Source organism: Zalophus californianus, chromosome 11 (assembly GCF_009762305.2).
Source record: "Zalophus californianus isolate mZalCal1 chromosome 11, mZalCal1.pri.v2, whole genome shotgun sequence".
NCBI classification, from domain to species: Eukaryota; Metazoa; Chordata; class Mammalia; order Carnivora; family Otariidae; genus Zalophus; species Zalophus californianus.
The window spans coordinates 56907423-56926959 of NC_045605.1; the positions used below are offsets into that span (position 1 = coordinate 56907423).

Here is a 19537-nt window from a genome sequence, read left to right on the forward strand (position 1 = left end):
GTGCTCAGCGAGGAATCTGCTGGAGATTCTCTCTCTCCTTCCTCTGCCCCTCCCCACCTCATGCGTTCTCCCTCTCTCTTTCCCCCTCCCTCTCTCTCTCTAAAATAAATAAATAAATCTTTTAAAAAAATAAAAAAATAAAGGCCCTGGCTCGCTCCTCAGACCGGGGACTGTAGAGGGTCTGGCTACAGCTCCACCGCTGTGCCTAGAACAAGGGCTCTGCAGAGGGGAGGCAGCAGAGTCGCCTTACTGTCTGGGAGGAGGGACAAGGAAGGAGGGGAAGGGAAAGGGTGACGGGGGAGAGGCTGTGATGTGGGGCCTGGGCCAGAGAGATTTGCTGAGCCTCCGGCAAGGCGGGATAGCTGGCATGTGGGTGGAGGGAGGAGATGCCCAGGGAGAGGTGGGAATGGAGACAATCGGGGAATTCTAGCTGGGTCTTGGGCCAGCCTAAGCCTGGAGCAGTTCCCAGGAAAAGTGAAGTCATTCTGGAGAAGAGGCAGCGATGTAACTTCCAGCACCCTCTCGAAGACAGCCCCCAGCGGGAGAGAGCATATACCTGAGGGTGGGAGGACAGAGAAACGGGAAGGGAGCTAGGCATCGGAGGCTTTCCTCTTGGTGCCGCCTCAGATGTGGGAAAAGAACCTTGAGTTTTAGGGTCATGGAACAACATCATTTTAGCCGCCAGGCTCTAAGAACCGCAAGTCTTCAAGGCCTCTGGGGGCCAACCCCTTCCTACGGCTTAAGTCCCTTCTGCAGCGTCCATGACAGATGCCTTCCAGCCCTGCTCGCCCCCTCTCTCTACACCCCCACCCCCCGGGGGATGGAGAGGGTGCGGGCTTCCCAGGCAGGACTTTCCCCTGCCCCGGAGCGAAGCCTTCCCCACGCTGAGCTGGGTCCTGCTCTCTGACGTGGCCTCTGCCTTACCTTGGCCACTCTGGAGATGCCATCTGCACAAGTGGCTTTGCCCTGGCTTGGCTTCCACCTCTCCCCAGACCTGAGCTGTCCTGTCTGTGAAGTTCCATCCTTGCCCCTCCTAGTGTTGCCTGACACCTTGACTGGAGACTCGGAGAGAGAAGTCCCACTGCTCTGAAGCCAGGTGGGGAGGGGAGGAGAAGGTGCTGATGGAGAGTGAGCTTTGAGGTAGACGGGCACCCCATTCCCCTGGCCTTGTCCGGGCCCCCTCCCTGACACCCCCGCCCCTTGCCTCTTACACACTCACCCAGGCTGGCGGGTGATGCCTGCAATCTCGTGGGTAGAGCAGCCCATGAAGAAGAGGGGCAGGCTGAGAAGAAGGCAGAACAGCGCCCCCAGCAGGCAAAGGGCACCACAACGCATGGGGCCCAGGTGGAAGCGCTTGACCAGGATGCCCCCGACCACAATGCCCACGATGGCTGACGGGATGCTGAGGCAGCCTATGAGCAGGTTGGCGTAGGACGCTGTGACGGAAAACTGGCGCTCCAGGAACTTGGGCAGGAAGGTGGCCATGCCTGCTACCGTGGACGACATGCACACCTGGGACAGGACCACCAGCAGGAAGATGGGGTGGCGCAGGGTCCGCAGCAGCACCCTGGGGAACACTGTTGGGGTGAGCGGGGAGAAGGTCAGAGTGCGCAGGCCAGCCGTGCTTTTGTTTCTGTCCAGTCTTGCCCTGTGCAGTTGAAATTGGCCCATTCCTTCCATGCCGTCTCATTTAATTCTACTGCACCCAATTCCATCCCGTTACGTTTGACTCCTTCCCATTTAATTCTATTCTGCTCTTGAAACTCAGTTTTGTTCCATTCCATTGAATTAGATTGCACGCTATTCAATCGTGCCTCTTTCCATTTGATCCTATCTAAAATTCGATTCCATAAAGTTCTATTCCATACCTCCTATTCCATTCATCTCATCTCATCCCACCTCGGTACATTTCTTCTGTTCTACTTCCTCAGCTCACTTTCCCCCACTCAGTCTTTTTCATCCTGTCCTGCTCTAGGTCTTTCTCAGAAAGACCTAGAAAGAAAACAAGCCAACCCTGGCCTTTGTTTTCCCTCTTGTGTCCCCAGCACGGGAGAGCAGTCCCTCCCCTGATCTCCCATCCCGAGTTTCTATGCTCTGCAGCACCTCACCTCACATACCACATGTTTCGCTCAGCCACTTGACTGTCACCCCACCAGGACATAAGCTTCATTTACAGCAGGGATTTTTGTCTGCCATGTTCACTGCTCAATCTCCAGAGCGTAGGGGCACAGCAGGCACTCAGCAAATATTTATGGAACAAATGAGGGAACGAATGGATGGAACTGCAGGCCAATATGGGACCAAATGTCACAATGTTGGGGCAGAAGTGAGACCTCCAGAGAAGGTAAAAACTGAGCAGGCTTGGTGCTGGGTGGCTTCTTGAGGTAGGACAGAGGTAGGGCCTGAAGAATGGATCTGAAGGAAAAGGAATTCCTAGTAGGGACGCAGCAAGAACAAAAGCACATAAGAAGCGATGGGTCGGGCTTTGATGACCTCCCCCATCCCCCATTATCTCCTAACCCGGTGCCTTGTGTACAGCTTTCCTCATTGCAGGTCTGCCAACCTGTAAGGCACGTGATGGGGGTAAGTCTCGAGGAAGAGCCTCAGGGGCAGCCCGGGTGACGGCCAAGGCCAAGAATGCTTTCTCTTCGGACACGTGCAGTTCTCTCTCCACTAACATCAAAAGAGAAAGGCATGTGTTTCTGCCCTCGGGAGGTGAGCTGAAAGTTAACGTGAGGTGTGGGGGAGAGAGGAGGAAAGGCCCTTCTGAGAAGACACGTCAGAGGAGCAAACCACCTGGCAGTCGGGACTGGTGGGGAAAGATGGCCCTCGGGCTCCTCTGGGCCAAGTGGGAGGTCCCGTCTGTTCCTGCAGTAGCAAGACCAGGGTGCATATCGCTGGAGATCTCTGTCTGCCCTCAGAGCTTGGCCAGAGCCCAGTCAGCTAGTTCTCTAGCCCCCTGGGTGGGCCAGGAACCATTTCCTTAGAAGCCAGAAAATAAAGACCAACAGTCCTCGTACGGTGGGTAGGAACTGGGCTGTGGAATTCCCCTTCCTTCGTGTCTCAGGCCTGCCTCCTGTCCTGAGTCCCCTGTCCTACACACAGCGCACTGAACCAGCGTCTGGAGTGAGGAGGTGTGACACGTGGCCTGCACCCCAGGTAGCTGCTCCAGCATTCCTCCCTCCTGGAGCTGCCCTGGCCAGGATTGGCCCAGGCCATACCGGTGCCCTCACTGGACAGGTGGGGCCCAAGTTCATCTAGAGCGGCCGGAGCAAGGCCAGAATTTGCCAGGGGTTTCCTGACTCCTAGTGTAAAGGCCATTCCACCTGCAGGACCCCACCCCACCCACATTCCTGGGCCTCTCCGGCTGCCAGAAGGCTCTAGCTCGTTACTTGCTTCTATCTCCTTCTCCTGTGCTAATCATCCCAAGTGCACTTTGTACCCACCCGCTATCTCTTCAGCATTTGCAGCCGGTCCTTAGAACAGATGGGAAATTCCTGGAGGGCAGGGCTATGCCTTTCACTTAGACTGGGATATCTGCTGGGAACTCCCGGGTCACCTCTGTTAGATAGCTGTTCCCTTAGCTTAGTGCCTCCTCTGTTGGGTAGGCTCCTCCCCACTCAAGAGATTCAGGAGCCGCCCACAGCTCAGAGGCTCCCTCCACCGTAGGGATAGTCTTTCTTCCCTTTGTCAGGGGCCTCCCTTAACTCAAGGATAATGTCTCCCCCATCAGACAGGGGCCTTCTCTAACTCAGGGACTGTCTTCTCTCAAGAATTTTGGCCTCCTCCAGCTGAAGGGCCATGGTTCCTCCTCCCTTTGGCTCCCCCATGGCCCCATGTGGTCAAGGCCAAGCCTCAGGTTACCATTCCCTCTGGAACTCAGCAGAAAGCCCAGGAGCCCTGCTTGCTGACCAACTACAGGGCCTATGGCTAGCCCTGCCTTGGTCTCCTCTAGCCTCATGGAGAAGCAGAAACCACCAGAGACAATCTGCCCAGGACACCCACTCCAGGATCCAATTTCAGTGATTGGCCCCAGCTTCCCCTCTGGGCAGAAGCCAAAGCAGTGATTAATAAACTCTCCCAAGGAGCAGCCTGCTGGGGCCTTCCAGCAGCTGGGGGGTGATCTGAGGTTAGGGAGTCTAAGCCCCTCCTGCCTCTAGGCCAGCCCCATGCAGTCCAGCCCTCCCCTTACCCCGGGGAGGCTGGAGAACTGGGGGTTGGGTTACTGGTATCCCAACATCAGGTCTTAGGACACACTTCCAAGAATTGGGCCTAATTAACTTCCTGTTTCAAGAGTCCTCAGCGGGGGCAGGGGTGGGTGCCGAAGCAAACCCCTCGGTCATCACCCTGCCAAACCACAGGCAGCTCAACTTACTGTCCCAGGACATGATCAGAATAATAGCAGTAGGCCAGGGGTGATAAGTGAAAAAATAATTATACCTTATGGAAGTAAAGTTTTGTTTTTTCTTTAAATAATATACAAAAGGCTTTCCATTCATCACCCCCATTTGATTCTCCTAATAGTCCTTGAGGGAAGCAGAGCCAAGGATTATCGGCCCTGAGGGTTCGGAGAACTGAGAGGAGGGAGGGCCAGGCTGGCCAGGGGAAGGAGAGGAAGAGCACTTGAACTTGACATAGAGGGACCAGGAAGATTTTGATAGATAGCAATAAAAACTGACATTCCAGGCAGAGGGGATCATATAAGTCAAGACTCACAGGAGTGTATGGTGCTCATGAGGGGTCTGTAGGTGTGAAAGATAAATGAAGAAGGGCAGGAAGGGGCTGGATCCTGTACGGCCCCACATGCCCCTCTGGTGCCACTTCTCTGTATACTGGCCTGAGCTCCCTTACCTTTGATGAACTGGATCACTGTCAGGTCTGGTGCAATCTGGGTGAGGCCATCCTGCTTCTCTTGGGACTCCCCTGGGGTCTGCTCAGCGGGAGAATCTTCACCCTGGGGAGACACACAACCAAGGGCAGTCAGCTAGATGCCAGACATTCTGCCCCAAGGTGCCTGTGGGCTGGGGAAACCCTGTGGGAGAGAAGAGGGTATGGGGCAGTCACCTCATCAAATCAATAGGGGTCAACAGTGTTCCATTTGTTTTGGCCCCAAATGGGCCTGGATGGGTGGATGCTGATGCGTGCTGGGTGGGGGTGAGAGCTCTCTGGTGCCTGAACACCCTAGAAGGACCTTTGCTTCACCTTGGTGGGGGACCCCTGAGAAAGGCTGAGGTCAAGTGTCTTGCTAATCCAGCAGGATGGGCATTCAGAGGAGAAGGGAAGTTGATTTTCAGAGAAAATCACTACATTACATACGCACGCAGGACTGAGTCAAACTTTGTGCAGGGTCTCTCCCCTGCTGGGCTCCCAGCTCTGCAAGAGCAGGTATCATGCTTATCTTGTTCTCTGTTGAAACCCTGGTGCCTAGCACAGGGCCTGGGGTGGAATAGTGGGTATCTGATAACTATGAATGAACAGAAAGAATGGAAGAAGTGGCAATGGGTGCGGCCAGTGTCAGGCTCTAGGAAGAAAAAATGAAATCAACAGGAGAGGCTATTGCGTCGATGCAAGCAATTTCCTACACTGCTTCTGGTTAGGAATGGGGCAGGGGGTCCACACCGAGTACCCCAGGGGCCTAGCACAACGGAGATCCGGTGTGCCAGGCCACTGGTATGCGGGCTGGTGGCTCCGCATGCATGCTGCTGCTCTATCCTCACGGGCACCTGCAAAGGAAAACGCTCCACACAGGCGCAAAGCAGCTTCGAGGTTAGGTAACCTGCCCAACATTGCACAGAACCATATGATCTGAGCTTAAGCCTGCCTGTGCCTAAAGCTCATGCCTTTTCCACTAAGTCCTGTGAGTCGGAGGCCCTGGTGCAAGACAGGAAGAATTGGGAGGCACCTTTCTGGAGTACCGTGAAGGGGCCTGAAAGCCCACAGTCTAAGTCACCGGGTGAGGCACTGTGTGGGTCTGTTCCTCATTTATACCTTAGAGTGGTGCTGTGTGATGCACGAGCTACCAGCCACGTGTGGCCGCTGAGCACTGGAAATACGGCCAGTCCAGACCGAGACGTGCCGTGAGTAACACAGGCTGCATTTCAAAGACTTAGTATGAAAAAAAAAAGGAAAATATCTCATTATTAATTTTTTAAATTTATGATATGCTAAAATGAGAATATTTTAGATATAGTGCGTTAACGTCAAGCTATTATTAAAATTAGTGTCTTTGACTTTTGAATGTGCTACCAGTTAATATTTAGAATATACATATGTGGCTCACATAATATTTCTTTTGGACATGCTGCCTTCAAGACAATCCGAGAATCTCCTCGCATCTTTCACTGTCCTAACCAAGCCTGGGAGAGTGGTGCGGGAAGGGCCCAGGACCAAGGGAGGGGTGCTAGGACCCCAGGGTACTGCCCCAGGACAGGAGGGAGGAATAAATTGAGATAAACTAAGAACCTCCCAACATTCTCATCAAGGACCACAGGACGGGCGGCTCAGCTCAGCGGCCTTTGGACGGGCAGAATCTGTGAGCTCCTTGCCTAGGGTTCGTTGTCCTCATGTAAGCAGTGAGGAAGACCACAGTGTCTGCACGTCCAGCTCCCTGTGGTCTACCCCGCACTTTCACATCCACCATGTCATCTGATTCCCGCAGCAGTCTGGGGAAGGGATCATTACTGCACTATTTTGCATAAGAGGAAACTGAGGCCCCAGAAGAGGACCTGTCACTCAGGGAGCAATGGGCAGAGCAGGTTCTCGAAGGTAGGTCCTCCAGGACCAATGTCTCACCCCTGTCTCATGCTGTGAAAAAGAGCATGGGTTTGGAGACAGGAGGGAAGGGGCAGAACTTCAGGGGCTTGTGGGGCGGGGGGCGTCAGGGAAGGCCTCCAGGAGAAGTGAGGTTTGGGATTGGGGTGGACAGAAAGGGAGAGGTTATGCAAAGCAAGGGCATAGGATAGCAGGAGTGTGGGGGTGGGGGAGGGCCCTTCTGTGTGGGGGTGGGGGTGGGGGGTTGACAGGGAAGCCATAGGGGCTGGGGCAGAAGCTGGGCAGTTTGGAGGGCCATGCTAAGGGACTTGGGCTTTATCAGGTGGGTACTGGGAGCCCCTGTCCTGGGCTCTTCACAAGTTTCTGCCTCTCTCCCCACATCTGTTTTGAGGACTCCCAACCAAGCAACCAAGAGCCGGCTCCGGAAACCAGAAGCATTGTGGCTCCGCTCAGAGCAGGGCTTGGAGTCAGACGCATCTGGCTGTGGTTTGCCCAGGTCAGCAGGCCTGCGCTGAGGGAGCTGGTTAGAACTTCCCCTCCCTCAGGGCCATGTGCTGACGGCTGCAAGCCTGTGGGACACAGGGTGCCGTGTCTGGTCCGGCACGAGCAAGGGCCCTCTGCCTGCCGGGCCTCCAGAGCTCCAGGAACTGTCCTCGGGGGAAGCCGGGTGCCTAGAAAGCTTTGTGCGGGGCCGTGACCCCAGCCCCACGGAGCCTCGCTGACCCTGGTGGGTGGTAGGGCACTCTCTCTGCCAACCCTCAGCTGCCATGGCACGTGGCCACAACAAGCGGCCACAGGGATGGGGTGATCTACTAGCCTTCCCACCGCCATGGGAAGGAGATCGTGTTTCTAGCAGAGCGCCCGGAGATCGGAGATCCGCCGAGGATTGCCACACGCTTCCTCTGGCTTTCTCATATTGAGATCCGTGCAACTGGCCATGCTCCCCGTGTCCCTGTGGCCACCGGCAAGCTCAGAAACAAATAAGGGGTTCGGTTACATCAACTTAATTCATCTTTGTGGTCCATGCTCCTAAGTTTCCCCTTCTCTTGCTGATACCCCTTTTTCCTGCTTCTTGGTCCTGACTGAGTGATTCGGCTCAGGTCCCACGATGCCCTTCCGATGCCCTTCCCGAGGGTCTGACTCCCAGCTCCACCCTTCACTAGCCCTGTGGGCAAGTTATTTAATCTCTCCGTAACTTGACCCCTCAGGTGTAAATGGGGGTTATAGCTGAACCTATTTTATAGGCAGATTACAAAGATTAAGTGAGATAACACATACAAAGGGCTTATAAAACAATGCAAGGTCCAGAGTAAGCGATAGATGTCAGCCTAATTTCCCACTCCTACTAGTTCGGTACGTGAGTTTGGCGTGAGCTGTAAGAATATTAGAAAAAAGGTGATTTTTCCATTATTTTTCCTCTTAAGAGCTGGCTTGATCAGAGAAAGATATTAAGAATAAACACTCCGGGTCGTCAGGCACTGAACAACCCACTTCCCACTTTGCCTCGTTTCATTCTTACAAAAATCCCAAGGTGTGGATATTAGGATTATACCCATTTTATAGATTTCAGAGTTCCAAGTGCGGAGGCGTGTCTGGCTCCTGCTGCTAGCTGCCTGAAGCCAGTGTGGATGCCTCAGGCACCGAGGAGCCTCTCGGGCCAGATCAGCTACTGATCAGCTCTCTTAGTGAGACTCAAGTCTCCTCCTCTGCCAAACGGGGGTATTGAACTAGGTCAGTGTTTTTAAAACTGGGTTTTCAGCAGCAAAACCCTTTCTCCAATTGAAACCTCACTCAAAAAACTGATATAAAAACACATAAAACTAGAATCTGATTGGTGTGTGTGTGTGTGTGTGTGTGTGTGTATGTTGCGTGTGTGTGTGTGTGTGTGTGTGTGTGTGTGCAGGGAGGTAGAAGGCCCTTCGTCCTATTGGGGGACACCGCTCTTCAATCTCCCTATGGTGGCACCTTGGGGTTCTGTGGGTACAGTTTGAAATCACTGAAGAGCCTTCCAGTCCCAGTGTTTGAGGAAGCTCTGATCTACACCACCCGTGAGTAGGGGTGAGGCTCACCTTAGCCCTGTGGGGCCAAGACCTGGCTTGGTACAGACTGGTACAGGGGGAGGTGGTGCTGGCCAAACTCTGGGCACAACCCTGACCCTCTCTGGGCCTGAATCCCTCCATCTGTAAGGTAGAGTGGGGGTTGAACTGGATGATCACACAAGACCTTCTACCTTGGAGCGTCGAGGAGGGGTGAGGGTGGCGTCCCAAGGCCTGGGTTTCGAGGGATGGAGAAGGACATATGAGGCCTCCTGGGCTGGCTGGGAAGGGTCCGGAGGCAGACCCGAGTCACCTTGGACCTCCCAGGGGCTGCAGAAGGAGCACGACGTCCAAGAAGAACAGAAGCCTCCCAGCTGGCTGTAAGTTCTGGGTTTTAAGGGCAACTGCCACTGCCCACTCCTGTCCCCATCCTTGACCATTCTCCCAAAGAAGCACATCAGGTTAATGATCGGGAGAAAACGGATTTCATACACTCCTAGACTTGTAGGTCAAAATTATAGCCATGTAGAAATGTGAATTTGGGGAGTCAAAGATCATTTGAAGCATAGAATCATAGAGTAATAGAACACAAGTACTTTAGAAACACAGAACTTTAAAACTGTATAATATTAGAATCCCAGACTCTGGAAGATGGCTTAGAATAACAGACATGGAGACTCCTGGGAAATAGGAACCCAGAGAAAATGACAGAGGCCAGTGGTGCTCAGAGCCCGGGCAGGGACAGGGGCTCTCGGTGGACAAGGCCTTTCTCAGCCCCTGGCCCAGCCTCAAGGGCAGGCACTCAGAGGGACCTGAGGGTATGGAGGGCAAAGGAGGGTTGCTGACTGATGGGGTCTTATGACCGGAAGGACAGAGAGAACCAGATGACCTGCCAGAGAGCCCCTAAGAGGCCATCTCTACCTCACAGGCCCTACAGAACTGTGTTCTAGGAGTCCTGGGGCTTGACAGGATCCTGGACACGGGCTGATTATAGAAAGAGAGACTACAGGGAGACTGAGGCTCACAGAGAGCTAACACACGCCCTGGTTCACTCCTAGAAGGATATCTGGTGGCCACCATGAGGTCACAGATACATGGGCAGAACCAAAGGCAGGAAAGCAGAGATCCTGCCCCTCCATGTCCTGGATGGCTTCCCCCATCTACCATCTCATAATCTTCTCTGTGGAGACTGTTCATGCTCCCCTCCCCGCAGGCAGAGGACTCTAAGCACTGGCCGTGGGAGAAGCCTGAGCAGTCAGTCATCCCCCTGTCCGTCTGCATCTGGCCTTCCTTCATTACCTAAGAGCTTCTTGGGGGCAGAGGCTGTGGACTGCACCCTTTTCTCCCACAGTGGAAGGGCTCCTGTACTGCTGCATTTAGAGAAGACATCATTCAACCTGTCAGAGCTGGTAGACCCTGTCCAATCTTCTGCCTATTGTACAGATGAAGAGACTGAGATCAGAGACCTTCACTGGGTCACAAAACCCTGATATTACATTCCACCATACCACCATTAAAAACTGCATTTACTTGTAGGAGGCTACTTGGGGGACCCCTGAGTCTGGGAGAAGATGCTCGAAGGGATTTCAGAAACAGTCTCCCCTTCACTTCCCTCCCCCCACCCCCACCCATGCCTGGTCCCACTCTCTACAGAAGATACACCTCCCACGTCTGTGGGCCTGGACCTTCTGGCTGCCAATTCTACCTAACTGGGCCCTTCCTCCCAGTCCATCTACCTCCCCTTCAGTGGCCTCAGTGGGCTGGGCCAGCCCGAGTCAGCAGAGCTGGCCGAGGCAGCCTCGAGGAGGGGGGGAGGGGCGGGCAACAATTCCTCCCACATCAATATTTATTGCCTGCGAGCTGCTGGAAGCAGATCATCATGTTCTCAGCCTTCGGTTCTTTTTTAAGAACCTCTCACTCCCTTCCTTCCTCACTCCCCATCCCCAGTGTGCTGACAGAATGAATCCAGACAGCCAGACAGGTTCACAGCCGGGGAGCAGGGTTTCCAAGCATCACAGAGATGCCACTCTTCAAATCCAGATGTCTGTACCACAGCAGCTTCGCCTCAAGAAACTGTGCATTCTTAAGACTTCCAGGCACACAGACTATGGCTCCGGGAATCAACCCTCGGCATCTCCCGCGGCCGAAAAGAATGGGGAAGTGTCTTGCTCAAGGTCACACAGCGGCCACATGCCCGAGCCCAGCCATGCCTCCCACTGGCTTCTTCCATCTAGTCTGCCCCATGGCTCAAGCAGTTGTCCTCTGTTCAGATGTGAGGCCCAACCTGGACATTGCCGGTAACCAGAAACTCCTCACTTCCTCTGTGACCACCCCTACTTCTAAGAACTCTTCCCCCAAGTTCTAGGAATTCTTATCTCATTCAAATTCTGGCCTGAGCTAGGCAGAACCAGGAAGGGCCCTCTGTGGTTTCAAGTGCCTTCTTCCCCTGAAACTGGTCGCTTGCAGGGCCTGCCCCCCCTGCCTCTGAGCCCAGCACCAGCCCAGCCCCGCACTGTCCCGGGATGTCCCATAGTGGAGCAGTGCCCGGGCTGGGCAGTGTATCTCCTGGGCGGCTCCTACAACTTTTCCCTTTGCCTCCCCAACCCCGCACCACTGTGGGTGCACGGCTTCCCACCTGGACCACAGCCAGAGCGGCTGGACCAGTCTCCCCGCCCCCACTGCTCCCCGCCCCCCCTTCTTCTCTCCCTTTCTCGGCTTAGACCCTGTGATAGAGCCATGGGAGCCCCGTTTACCCTCCTTCCAGGGCGCCCAGCTGCTCTTGAAGCTGGCAGGCAAGGCCTTTTCTGATCTGCCCCCTATTGGCTGTTCTAACAACAATTTTCATTGGTCTCCCATGAATAGAACTTCTGCTCCAGCAGGGGGTGGGCGATGGGTAGTGAAGTTCACAGAGCAGCCACCTTTGGGCTTGGATAGACTTGGGCTCAAATTCTAGCTTTTCTAGACGAAGACATTTTCAGCCCTCTCTGCTAGGCCCAGACGTTCTTGCTCTAAGGAGGGCCTCTCTCCCATCACAGCCAGCATATTCAAATGTACCAACATGCCTCATTAAATAGAATTATTCTTGTTGCAAAATACTTGACAGGCTTTTTACAAATCATCCCTTTGAAATTAGAATTACTTAGCAACAAATAATTTATGATTGTGATTTCTCAACAATCGCTTCCCTGTGAAATAATAAGAAATATATATATGCAAATGTCTATATTCCTGACACAGAGCTCCTAAAACTCTTGTAAATTAAGAGTGCTTAGGAGAATCTTCTAGTGTTTAGTCTTTGACCCCAGTTCCTGACACAGAGCTCCTAATATCTGTGTAATTTCCTGCGTGCTAGGAAATGACACCAAGCTCCTAAATCCCTTGCAATTTCCTGGGCGAGAAGAACATCTTTTGTTCTAATGAGATGACTCTCAGTGGGCTCTTGGATGGGAAATGGTCACCAGAGAGACCACGCCACGATTACAAGCTTAGAACTTTCAGCTCCCCCACCCCCACCCCCAATTCTCCAGAGAGGAGAGAGGGGCCGGAAATGGAGTTAAGGATTGATCATGTCTGTATGGAGAACACCCCCACAAAATCCTAATAGTATGGGGTTCAGGGAGCTTCAAGGTTGGTAAGCACATCCATTTGCCAGGAGGGTGACATACCCCAACTCCACAGGGACAGAAGCTCCTGTATTCGGGACCCTCCCAGGCCCCTCCCTATGTATCTCCTCATCTGGCTGTTTATCAATACCCTTTATCATACCCCCTATTACATAATTAGCTGGTAAACATGAAGCAAGTGCTTTCCTGAGTTCTGTGAACTGTTCTAGCAAATGATGGAATCCAAGAAAGGGGTTGTTGGAACCCCTGATCTGTAGCCAAGTAGGACAGAAATTGTGGGTCACCTGGGGATGGGCCTACTACCTGCGGCTGAAGTGGGACTGAGCCCTAAGCTGTGGGATCAGATGCTATCTCCCGGTAGACAGTGTCAGAATTGAGTGAAATTACAGGACACCCAGTGGGTGGCGCAGAGAATTGGTCGGCATGAGAATCACCCCACATACTTGGTCACAGAAATGTTGTGTGTGGGTACTCGGGAAAAGAGAAAATGAATGTGCAAATTTTCAGAATGTAATGCAATGTCTGAGTGCTAAAGAAAATTCGATAAGGTCAACATTAATGACACATCGAACTTTTAATAAAAGTTTCTATTTTGTCATTTTCTTTTGTACTCTGGAGCCAATTGATCGTTTTTAAGGCCTAGTGTTTTGGTGAGCCTCTGGAAAGCTCGGAGGCCCCCCACCCAGAATCATCTCTCCTGCCCAGGGGATCTCCTCTGAGGAAAAACCACCTGCCCCTCAGCCGAGCAGGGGGTTTCAGCGAGATCTCCTCGAGCACCTCATGGCTTGTTACTTATCAGTGAATCTTGGTCCCCACTAGGCTGTGCCTGTTTTAAGGGTAGAGGCCATGTGCTGAGCTCCTGTGTCGGCCTGACACATGGCCCCGAGGACGCCCTCAGTACGCACTTGTCCCCTCACTGCTTCTGGAAAGGCTGGATTAATTTCTACAGCTGAGCCCTTTGTCCACGCTGTGTCCACATCTAGAATGCTCCCTCTCCCCTCCCTAGGCTTCCACCATCCTTCAGAGTCCAGCTCAAATCCTGCCCCTTCAGAGAAGTCTTCTCAGACCCCACACCCATTCTCCACCTCCTCCTACTTCTCAATATTGCTCCGGCGCACCACGTTAGGAACTCACAGAAACCATGAAGTGACAAGCAGAGAGGCAGAGAGTGTGATGGTTAGACAGAGGGCGTGGGCTCGGACAGGCCGGGGTTCTCACCCCAGTGCTGCCCTCACTGGCCGGGTGATCTTGGCTAGGTCACTTCCTCCTCGGGCCCCTAATCTCCTCCGCGTGCAAGGGCCAGGGCATACTCACTGTGTGGGGCTGTTGGGGGATGCAGTGGATGGAGCCTGGACAGAAAGGCTTTGTAAGCTGTGAAGTGCAGTGCCCAGGAGGGATGAAGTCTAAGGTTACCAGGGAGGATGGGTGGGTGGGGGCTGGAGCCTGGACTAGGGTGGGCCCACGGAGGGGGCTTACTTTGCTGACAGATGAGGCTGTGGCTGCCAAGGCCCTTTGCCGAAAGCGGAGCTCGTGCTTCTCCTTGGGCATCTCCCTGGGGAAGAAGAAGTAGGGCACGGCAGCCAGGGCCACCGCACCGGCGGAGACGAGGAAGCCCAGCCACCAGGCCCCCACCCATCGGGGGTCCTTCGAGGTCAGGCTGATACCACCTGGAAGAGAAGACCATGGTGATGTTAGGGTCAGGACGGGCTGTCCCTTCTTGGCCACCACCCTGGGACTGACCTTTGAGACACGAGCTGGCCCCAGGGACCAGGAGTCAGGAGACCTCGGCTCCAGCATGGCTTTGCCAGTTATGTCCCGTGTGACCTTGGGCAAGGCCTTGATCCCTCCTGGACCTCAGCTTTCCGACTACTGAGGCATTGTGTGTAGCGGTCAAGGTTATGGACTTTGGAAATGGACTGTTGAGTCTGAATTCCATTACTAATATAACCTTGGGCAAATTACTTAACCTCTTTGTGCCTCGGGGTCTTCCTCTATAAAATACAGACAATCGTAGTACCTACACCACAGGGTCATTGTGAGAACCCCAGAAACCAATACAGGCAAAGCACGTAGTATGTGCTGTGCACCTGTTTGTTCTTCTTCCTCACCTTACTATTGTTGTTGTGATTATTATTATTATTATCAAATCGATCGTTAGGACCCCTCTTGTGCTTCTCAGACCTGAGTCATTAAAATCACCACGGTGCTTGTCAAGAATACCCAAGATCAACTTAAAACTACCACGGGGTGGAGCGGGAAGGTGACCAAGGAGTCTTCCCTTTAGCAAGTTCCCCAGGTATAATTAGGACTAGATTATTCCAGATGTGCCTCCTGGCTGGCCTGACCGCTTCTCCCACCCAAGCCCTTGACCTCGAGGCCGAGTCGGATACCTCCTCCTTCAATGGCCACAGCATCCGCAAATGCTTTCTAACCACACAGATGTATGATGATACCAAGCCCAGGAGTAGGGCTGGTTCCCAGGTGCTTGGGCCTGAGTGCTCCTGGCCAGGGCCAGAGTATACAATCGGCACTCAGCACACATATCAGCTGGGGATGAAGGTGGCTTTTGTTACTAATTCCCTCCTCCAGCTATTCTTCCCCCTGCTTCTGTGCCAGCCTGGCGAGCCCGAGCACAGGCATCTCCCCGACTCCCCCGCTTCTCACACACTCGTCTGTGCCTGCAGCAGACATGATCTGCCCACCCCATGAAATCCCCCATAGAGAAAGGGCAGGAAGATCCGTCTACAGGAGCACCACATCTGCCCGCGGAGGAGCCACATCTGCCACGATGATGTCAACAGAGCCCGAAAACACACCACCTTCCTGGAGCTGGGGCATGTCTGGGCAAGCTGAGGAGGCCGACCAGAGCTCACGCCGGGCTGCTGGGCCCCGCTTTCTAGAACGAAGGAAGGTGGGGCAGGACTATCCCTAGTGAGTCTTATTCAGAGCTGCCCAGGAGGCACCCTCGTGCAAAAAAAGCCAGAGAACCGGAAGCAGAATCGGCGTGTCCATCCAGTGACACGTGTATCCCCTGAGGTTTCTAGGGCTTGCTGGAAGTCTCCAGGTGAAAGGAATTCTCTCCTACTCCCTGCAGGGTGTCAGAGCTCGGGGACCCGCCACCACTCCCTGCTCCTGGCTGCCTTCAGCCCAAGCTTCGGTCCCACTCCTTGGCCGCCCCCACTACTGCCTGCATCAGACACTGCTGTTCCCTGAGCGGGGCACTCGGCCCAGGTTCCCAGACTCTGAGGTGGTCAGAACTAGAAGGGTCTTTAGAGGTCACCCCGTAAATTTCCCATCTGAAGTAGGCCCAAGCTCACCGAGTCCTGCTCCAGAAGTTCTCTCCCACATGCTTCTCTGTTTCACCTGGGTCTTGTTCCCCCTAAAGATGGGAGCTCCCTACAGGCCAAGAGCGTATGTGCCCCTGTCTGCCCCGCAGTGTATCTGAGCGCGGGCTGGGGTCGGGGGGAGCTCAGGGAACGGACTGAGTGAAGAGGCATCAGAATAGCAGGGAGAAGACGACGGCCCATCTGGGGGTGTTCTGGAGCTTATCTTCATTTCTCATTGGATTCTGATCGCAGCTTGGGGAGGTGGACAGGAGGGAGAGTGTCTCAAAGATGAGGAAGCTGAGGCTCAGAGGTTAAGAGGCACGTCCAAGGTCAGCGGGATCGCTAGGATTTGAATGTGAGCCCCCGGCCCAGTGTCTCCCATGAGGCCAGTGGTCAGTGAGCTAGCGGCTGTGTGCCCCCAGGGACGGCTGTGTGCTCTTTGAGGCTCACCTTCTGGCATCCGGTCGATGTCTACATAAAGGCGCAGCATGAGGCCGCCCAGCCCATAGGCCAAGCCTGGCCCCATCATGGTTACTGCAAACAGGATCCCTGCAACACAAAGCTTGGGTTAGGCCCCCTGGCCCTGGCTTCCCTCTGCAGATCAGCACCTGGTCAGTCTCCAATAGGCAAGAACGGCCCATCTCCCCTGGTCAGGCCCAGGAAACTCCAGGGCTTCTCCAGACCTTTCCTGGCCACGTGGGGCAGAGGTCAGGAACTCTGCCCAGCCCCTACCTGGTCCTCTCGTCCTCCGACCTCTGAACCTGGCCCTCCCTCTGAGCCCGGTTCTCACCAAGGTAGAGAGGCGAGTTGCTGTTGTGGGCAAAGTCATCGATGTAGGAGATGCCGAAGGGCTGAATGGGCACCGCGCCCACGCCGAGCAGGGTCTGGGCCGTGAACATTATCCCCACCACAGCCAGGTGCTGGGCCTCCGTGTAGCTTGAGCAGCTGCTGTTGGAGGGGGCTGGGGTTGGGGCTGGGACCGAGGTTGTGGGCTGGCACAAAGAAGCCTCAAAATCCTGTGGCATGTCCACTACGAGATGATAAAAAATATTATGACGAGAGCTAAGACTCTTAACACAGTGTGCACTGGATGCAAGTTACCATTTTAAGTGCTGTGTACGTAAACCATTTGACTCCCTCCCTGCAACAAACCTAGGGGATGGGTGCTCTCATTACACCCATTGCACAGACGAGGAAACTGATGCTCAGGCAGCAACTAGCAAAGGCAGAGCCAGGATTGGAACCCAGGCAGCTTGGCTTCGAGTCCATGCTCTTAAACTACCCTATGCCACCTTTCTGAGCAGAGGTATGTGGAAGTTCCGTTGCAACCGTGGCCCTCGGGTGGGGTGGGGCTCTCAAAAGAGATGAGTTTGAACAGGACCAAGAAGAACAAGAATTTCCAGAAAGAGAAGGTGGGAGTGGTGCTCCAGGGAGAGGTCACAACACAGGCAGAAGTTCAGCAGGGTGGACTTACAGAGTGTGAGGGACCAGGCCAGGGTTGAAGGCAGGGCCAGGCAGGGGAGGGACGCTGGGCCTGGAGTGTGGAAGGCTCTAGGGCCCTTGGCTTTCATTTTGGGTGGGCTCTGTGTCAGCTCAGGACACAGATGCAGAGTTCAGTAAAGGGGAATTTCTTAATTTAGCACCAGACAGTTGCTCCCTGTAACTCACCAATATTTGGTGAGCAAACTTAAAGACACCCTCGTGCTATTATTACCCCAAATGTGAGTATAGATGTGGCCTTCTCTGTGTGGCCTGCCCAGCCTTTTCTGGAAGCTGGGACTCTTGAGAAAAAGCCATGTGAACCAGGGTCAAAGACCTGGACCTTCAACCAAGGTTGCATGAGTTGAAGCCTGGGAGACTTGGATGGAGGACCTCAACTTGTCTGGGCCTCAGCTTCCTCACCTCTGAAGAGTCTCCTAGAATGGAAGTTCTACAGAAATTCAGAATTCAGAAGCAGAATAATTCAGTGGTTCAGAGCAGGGGCTCTGGAGCCAAGCCACCTGGACATGTCATGTCCCCACGAGCTGTGGGCCTTGAGGGGATCCCCCTCTCTCTGAACATCGGTTTCCTCACCTGTCAAATAGGATGCTGCTAATACCCGATACCGGGCCATAAACATGGAGAGTGAGTGCTGCCCGTGCACAGAGCCTACTAGACATTTCAGGCGATGACTATTATAGGGCTCTGTCTTCTTTTTGCTCCCCTGTGACGCCAGGGCCTCGCAGAGGGCCTGGTAGAGAAGTAATAGTGATAAAGAAACTAATCCATGCTGGGTGGAGAAGGAGTGAATGAAATAGTCGGGGATGCCAGAGCAGGCCGGGTGCCTGGCGGTCACCAAGCCTAGTATTCTCATCCGAGACAGGCTCAGGCAGGAGAAGGGCTGTGCTAAGGCTTTCCCGGGGCCCCCATGGCAGAGGGGTGTTGTGTGGCAGGGCGGAGGAAGAACGTGTAGACCCTGCACAGACAAAGCTCTGTTGAAGTGAAAATTCTGGACCCAGAAATGTATTTTTTTCCCCCAGTATTCCAATCAGGCCTTTTGACGGCTTTCCCTTGGGCCTCGATAACCCCTCTAAGCTGTTCTCGTACACTGTCTACTTTCCCACTTCCTCGCCACTGCCCTTGCGGCTCCCTGAACTCGAAACGTCCACCTTTTCCTTATCCCCCACCCCACTCAGGGCTCTTGCCAGCTGTCTCTGGCTGACTCCCAGTGAGCTGGAGTCTCTACCCTATAGCAGAGCTGCCCATGCCTCTAACCTGGGCCTCTAACCAACCTCTCAGGGCTGGTTGTACTGCTCCCTCTTCCCACCCCGGGTCCTGGCACAGAGTGGGAGCTCTGGGGTGTGAGCTCTGGGGTGTGAGCAAGGGAGGCAATGCTCTCTTGACAGCCCTCTTCCCTTGGGAAGGCTTCCATGATGCCAGGCTGGCCCCTGTGTTCCCTTCCTCGCACAAGTGACACATTGCAGGGTTTTTGTTTGCCTCTTGTCTCCTCTCCCATGCTGGAAGCTCCCTGGAGTCTTGAGTTCCCTGAGAGGGTCTGACACAAAGTAGGCTACGCTAAGGGTTCACTGGGTTAACCACTGGATGGATGGATGGATGGATGGATGGATGAGATGATGGATCTAGATGGAAGAGTGGATAGATGGGTGGGTAGATGGATGGATGGATGGATAGATGGAAGAGTAGATAGATGGGTGATGGGTGGGTAGCTGGATGGGTGGATGGATGGGTGGATGGAATATCGAAAGCATGAACCTCAGGCTTCTTGGGTTATTCTCCAAGGGATAGGCACCTACCTGAGTAGGCCCTCAACAAAATCTCACTGGGCTTCACTATTACTGTATAAAATTCTTTCATTTTTGGGGGGACGCCTGGGTGGCTCAGTCGTTAAGCATCTGCCTTCGGCTCGGGTCGGGTCCCAGGGTCCTGGGATCGAGCCCCGCATTGGGCTCCCTGCTCAGTGGGAGGCCTGCTTCTCCCTCTCCCTCTCCCCGCTGATTGTGTTCCCTCTCTCACTGTGTAAATAATAAAATTATTTATTTATTTGTCAGAGAGAGAGAGAGCACAAGCAAGGGGAGCAGCAGAGGGAGAGGGAGAAGCAGGCTCCCCACTAAGCAAGGAGTCTGATGTGGGACTCGATTCCAGGGCCCTGGGATCATGACCTGAGCCGAAGGCAGACGTTTAACGACTGAGCCACCCAGGCATCCCATAAATAAAATCTTTAAAAAAAATAAAAAATAAAATAAAATTCTTTCATTTTTTAATTTGTTCATGCACTCATTCA

General features: G+C 53.9%; 1 protein-coding gene across 7 annotated transcripts in view; it reads right to left on the minus strand.

Moving 5' to 3' along the window:
- Positions 1-19537, minus strand: part of SLCO2B1 (solute carrier organic anion transporter family member 2B1) — a 47158-nt gene that overhangs the window by 11638 nt on the left and 15983 nt on the right. For all 7 annotated transcript variants that reach the window (XM_027579565.2, XM_027579564.2, XM_027579560.2 and 4 more), the window contains 5 exons: positions 16547-16786; positions 16207-16305; positions 13907-14097; positions 4852-4954; positions 1220-1577 (listed from right to left, as the gene is read on the minus strand). In XM_027579565.2, coding sequence (XP_027435366.2) covers positions 1220-1577; positions 4852-4954; positions 13907-14097; positions 16207-16305; positions 16547-16786 — 991 coding nt within the window. The remainder of the gene's footprint in view (positions 1-1219; positions 1578-4851; positions 4955-13906; positions 14098-16206; positions 16306-16546; positions 16787-19537) is intronic.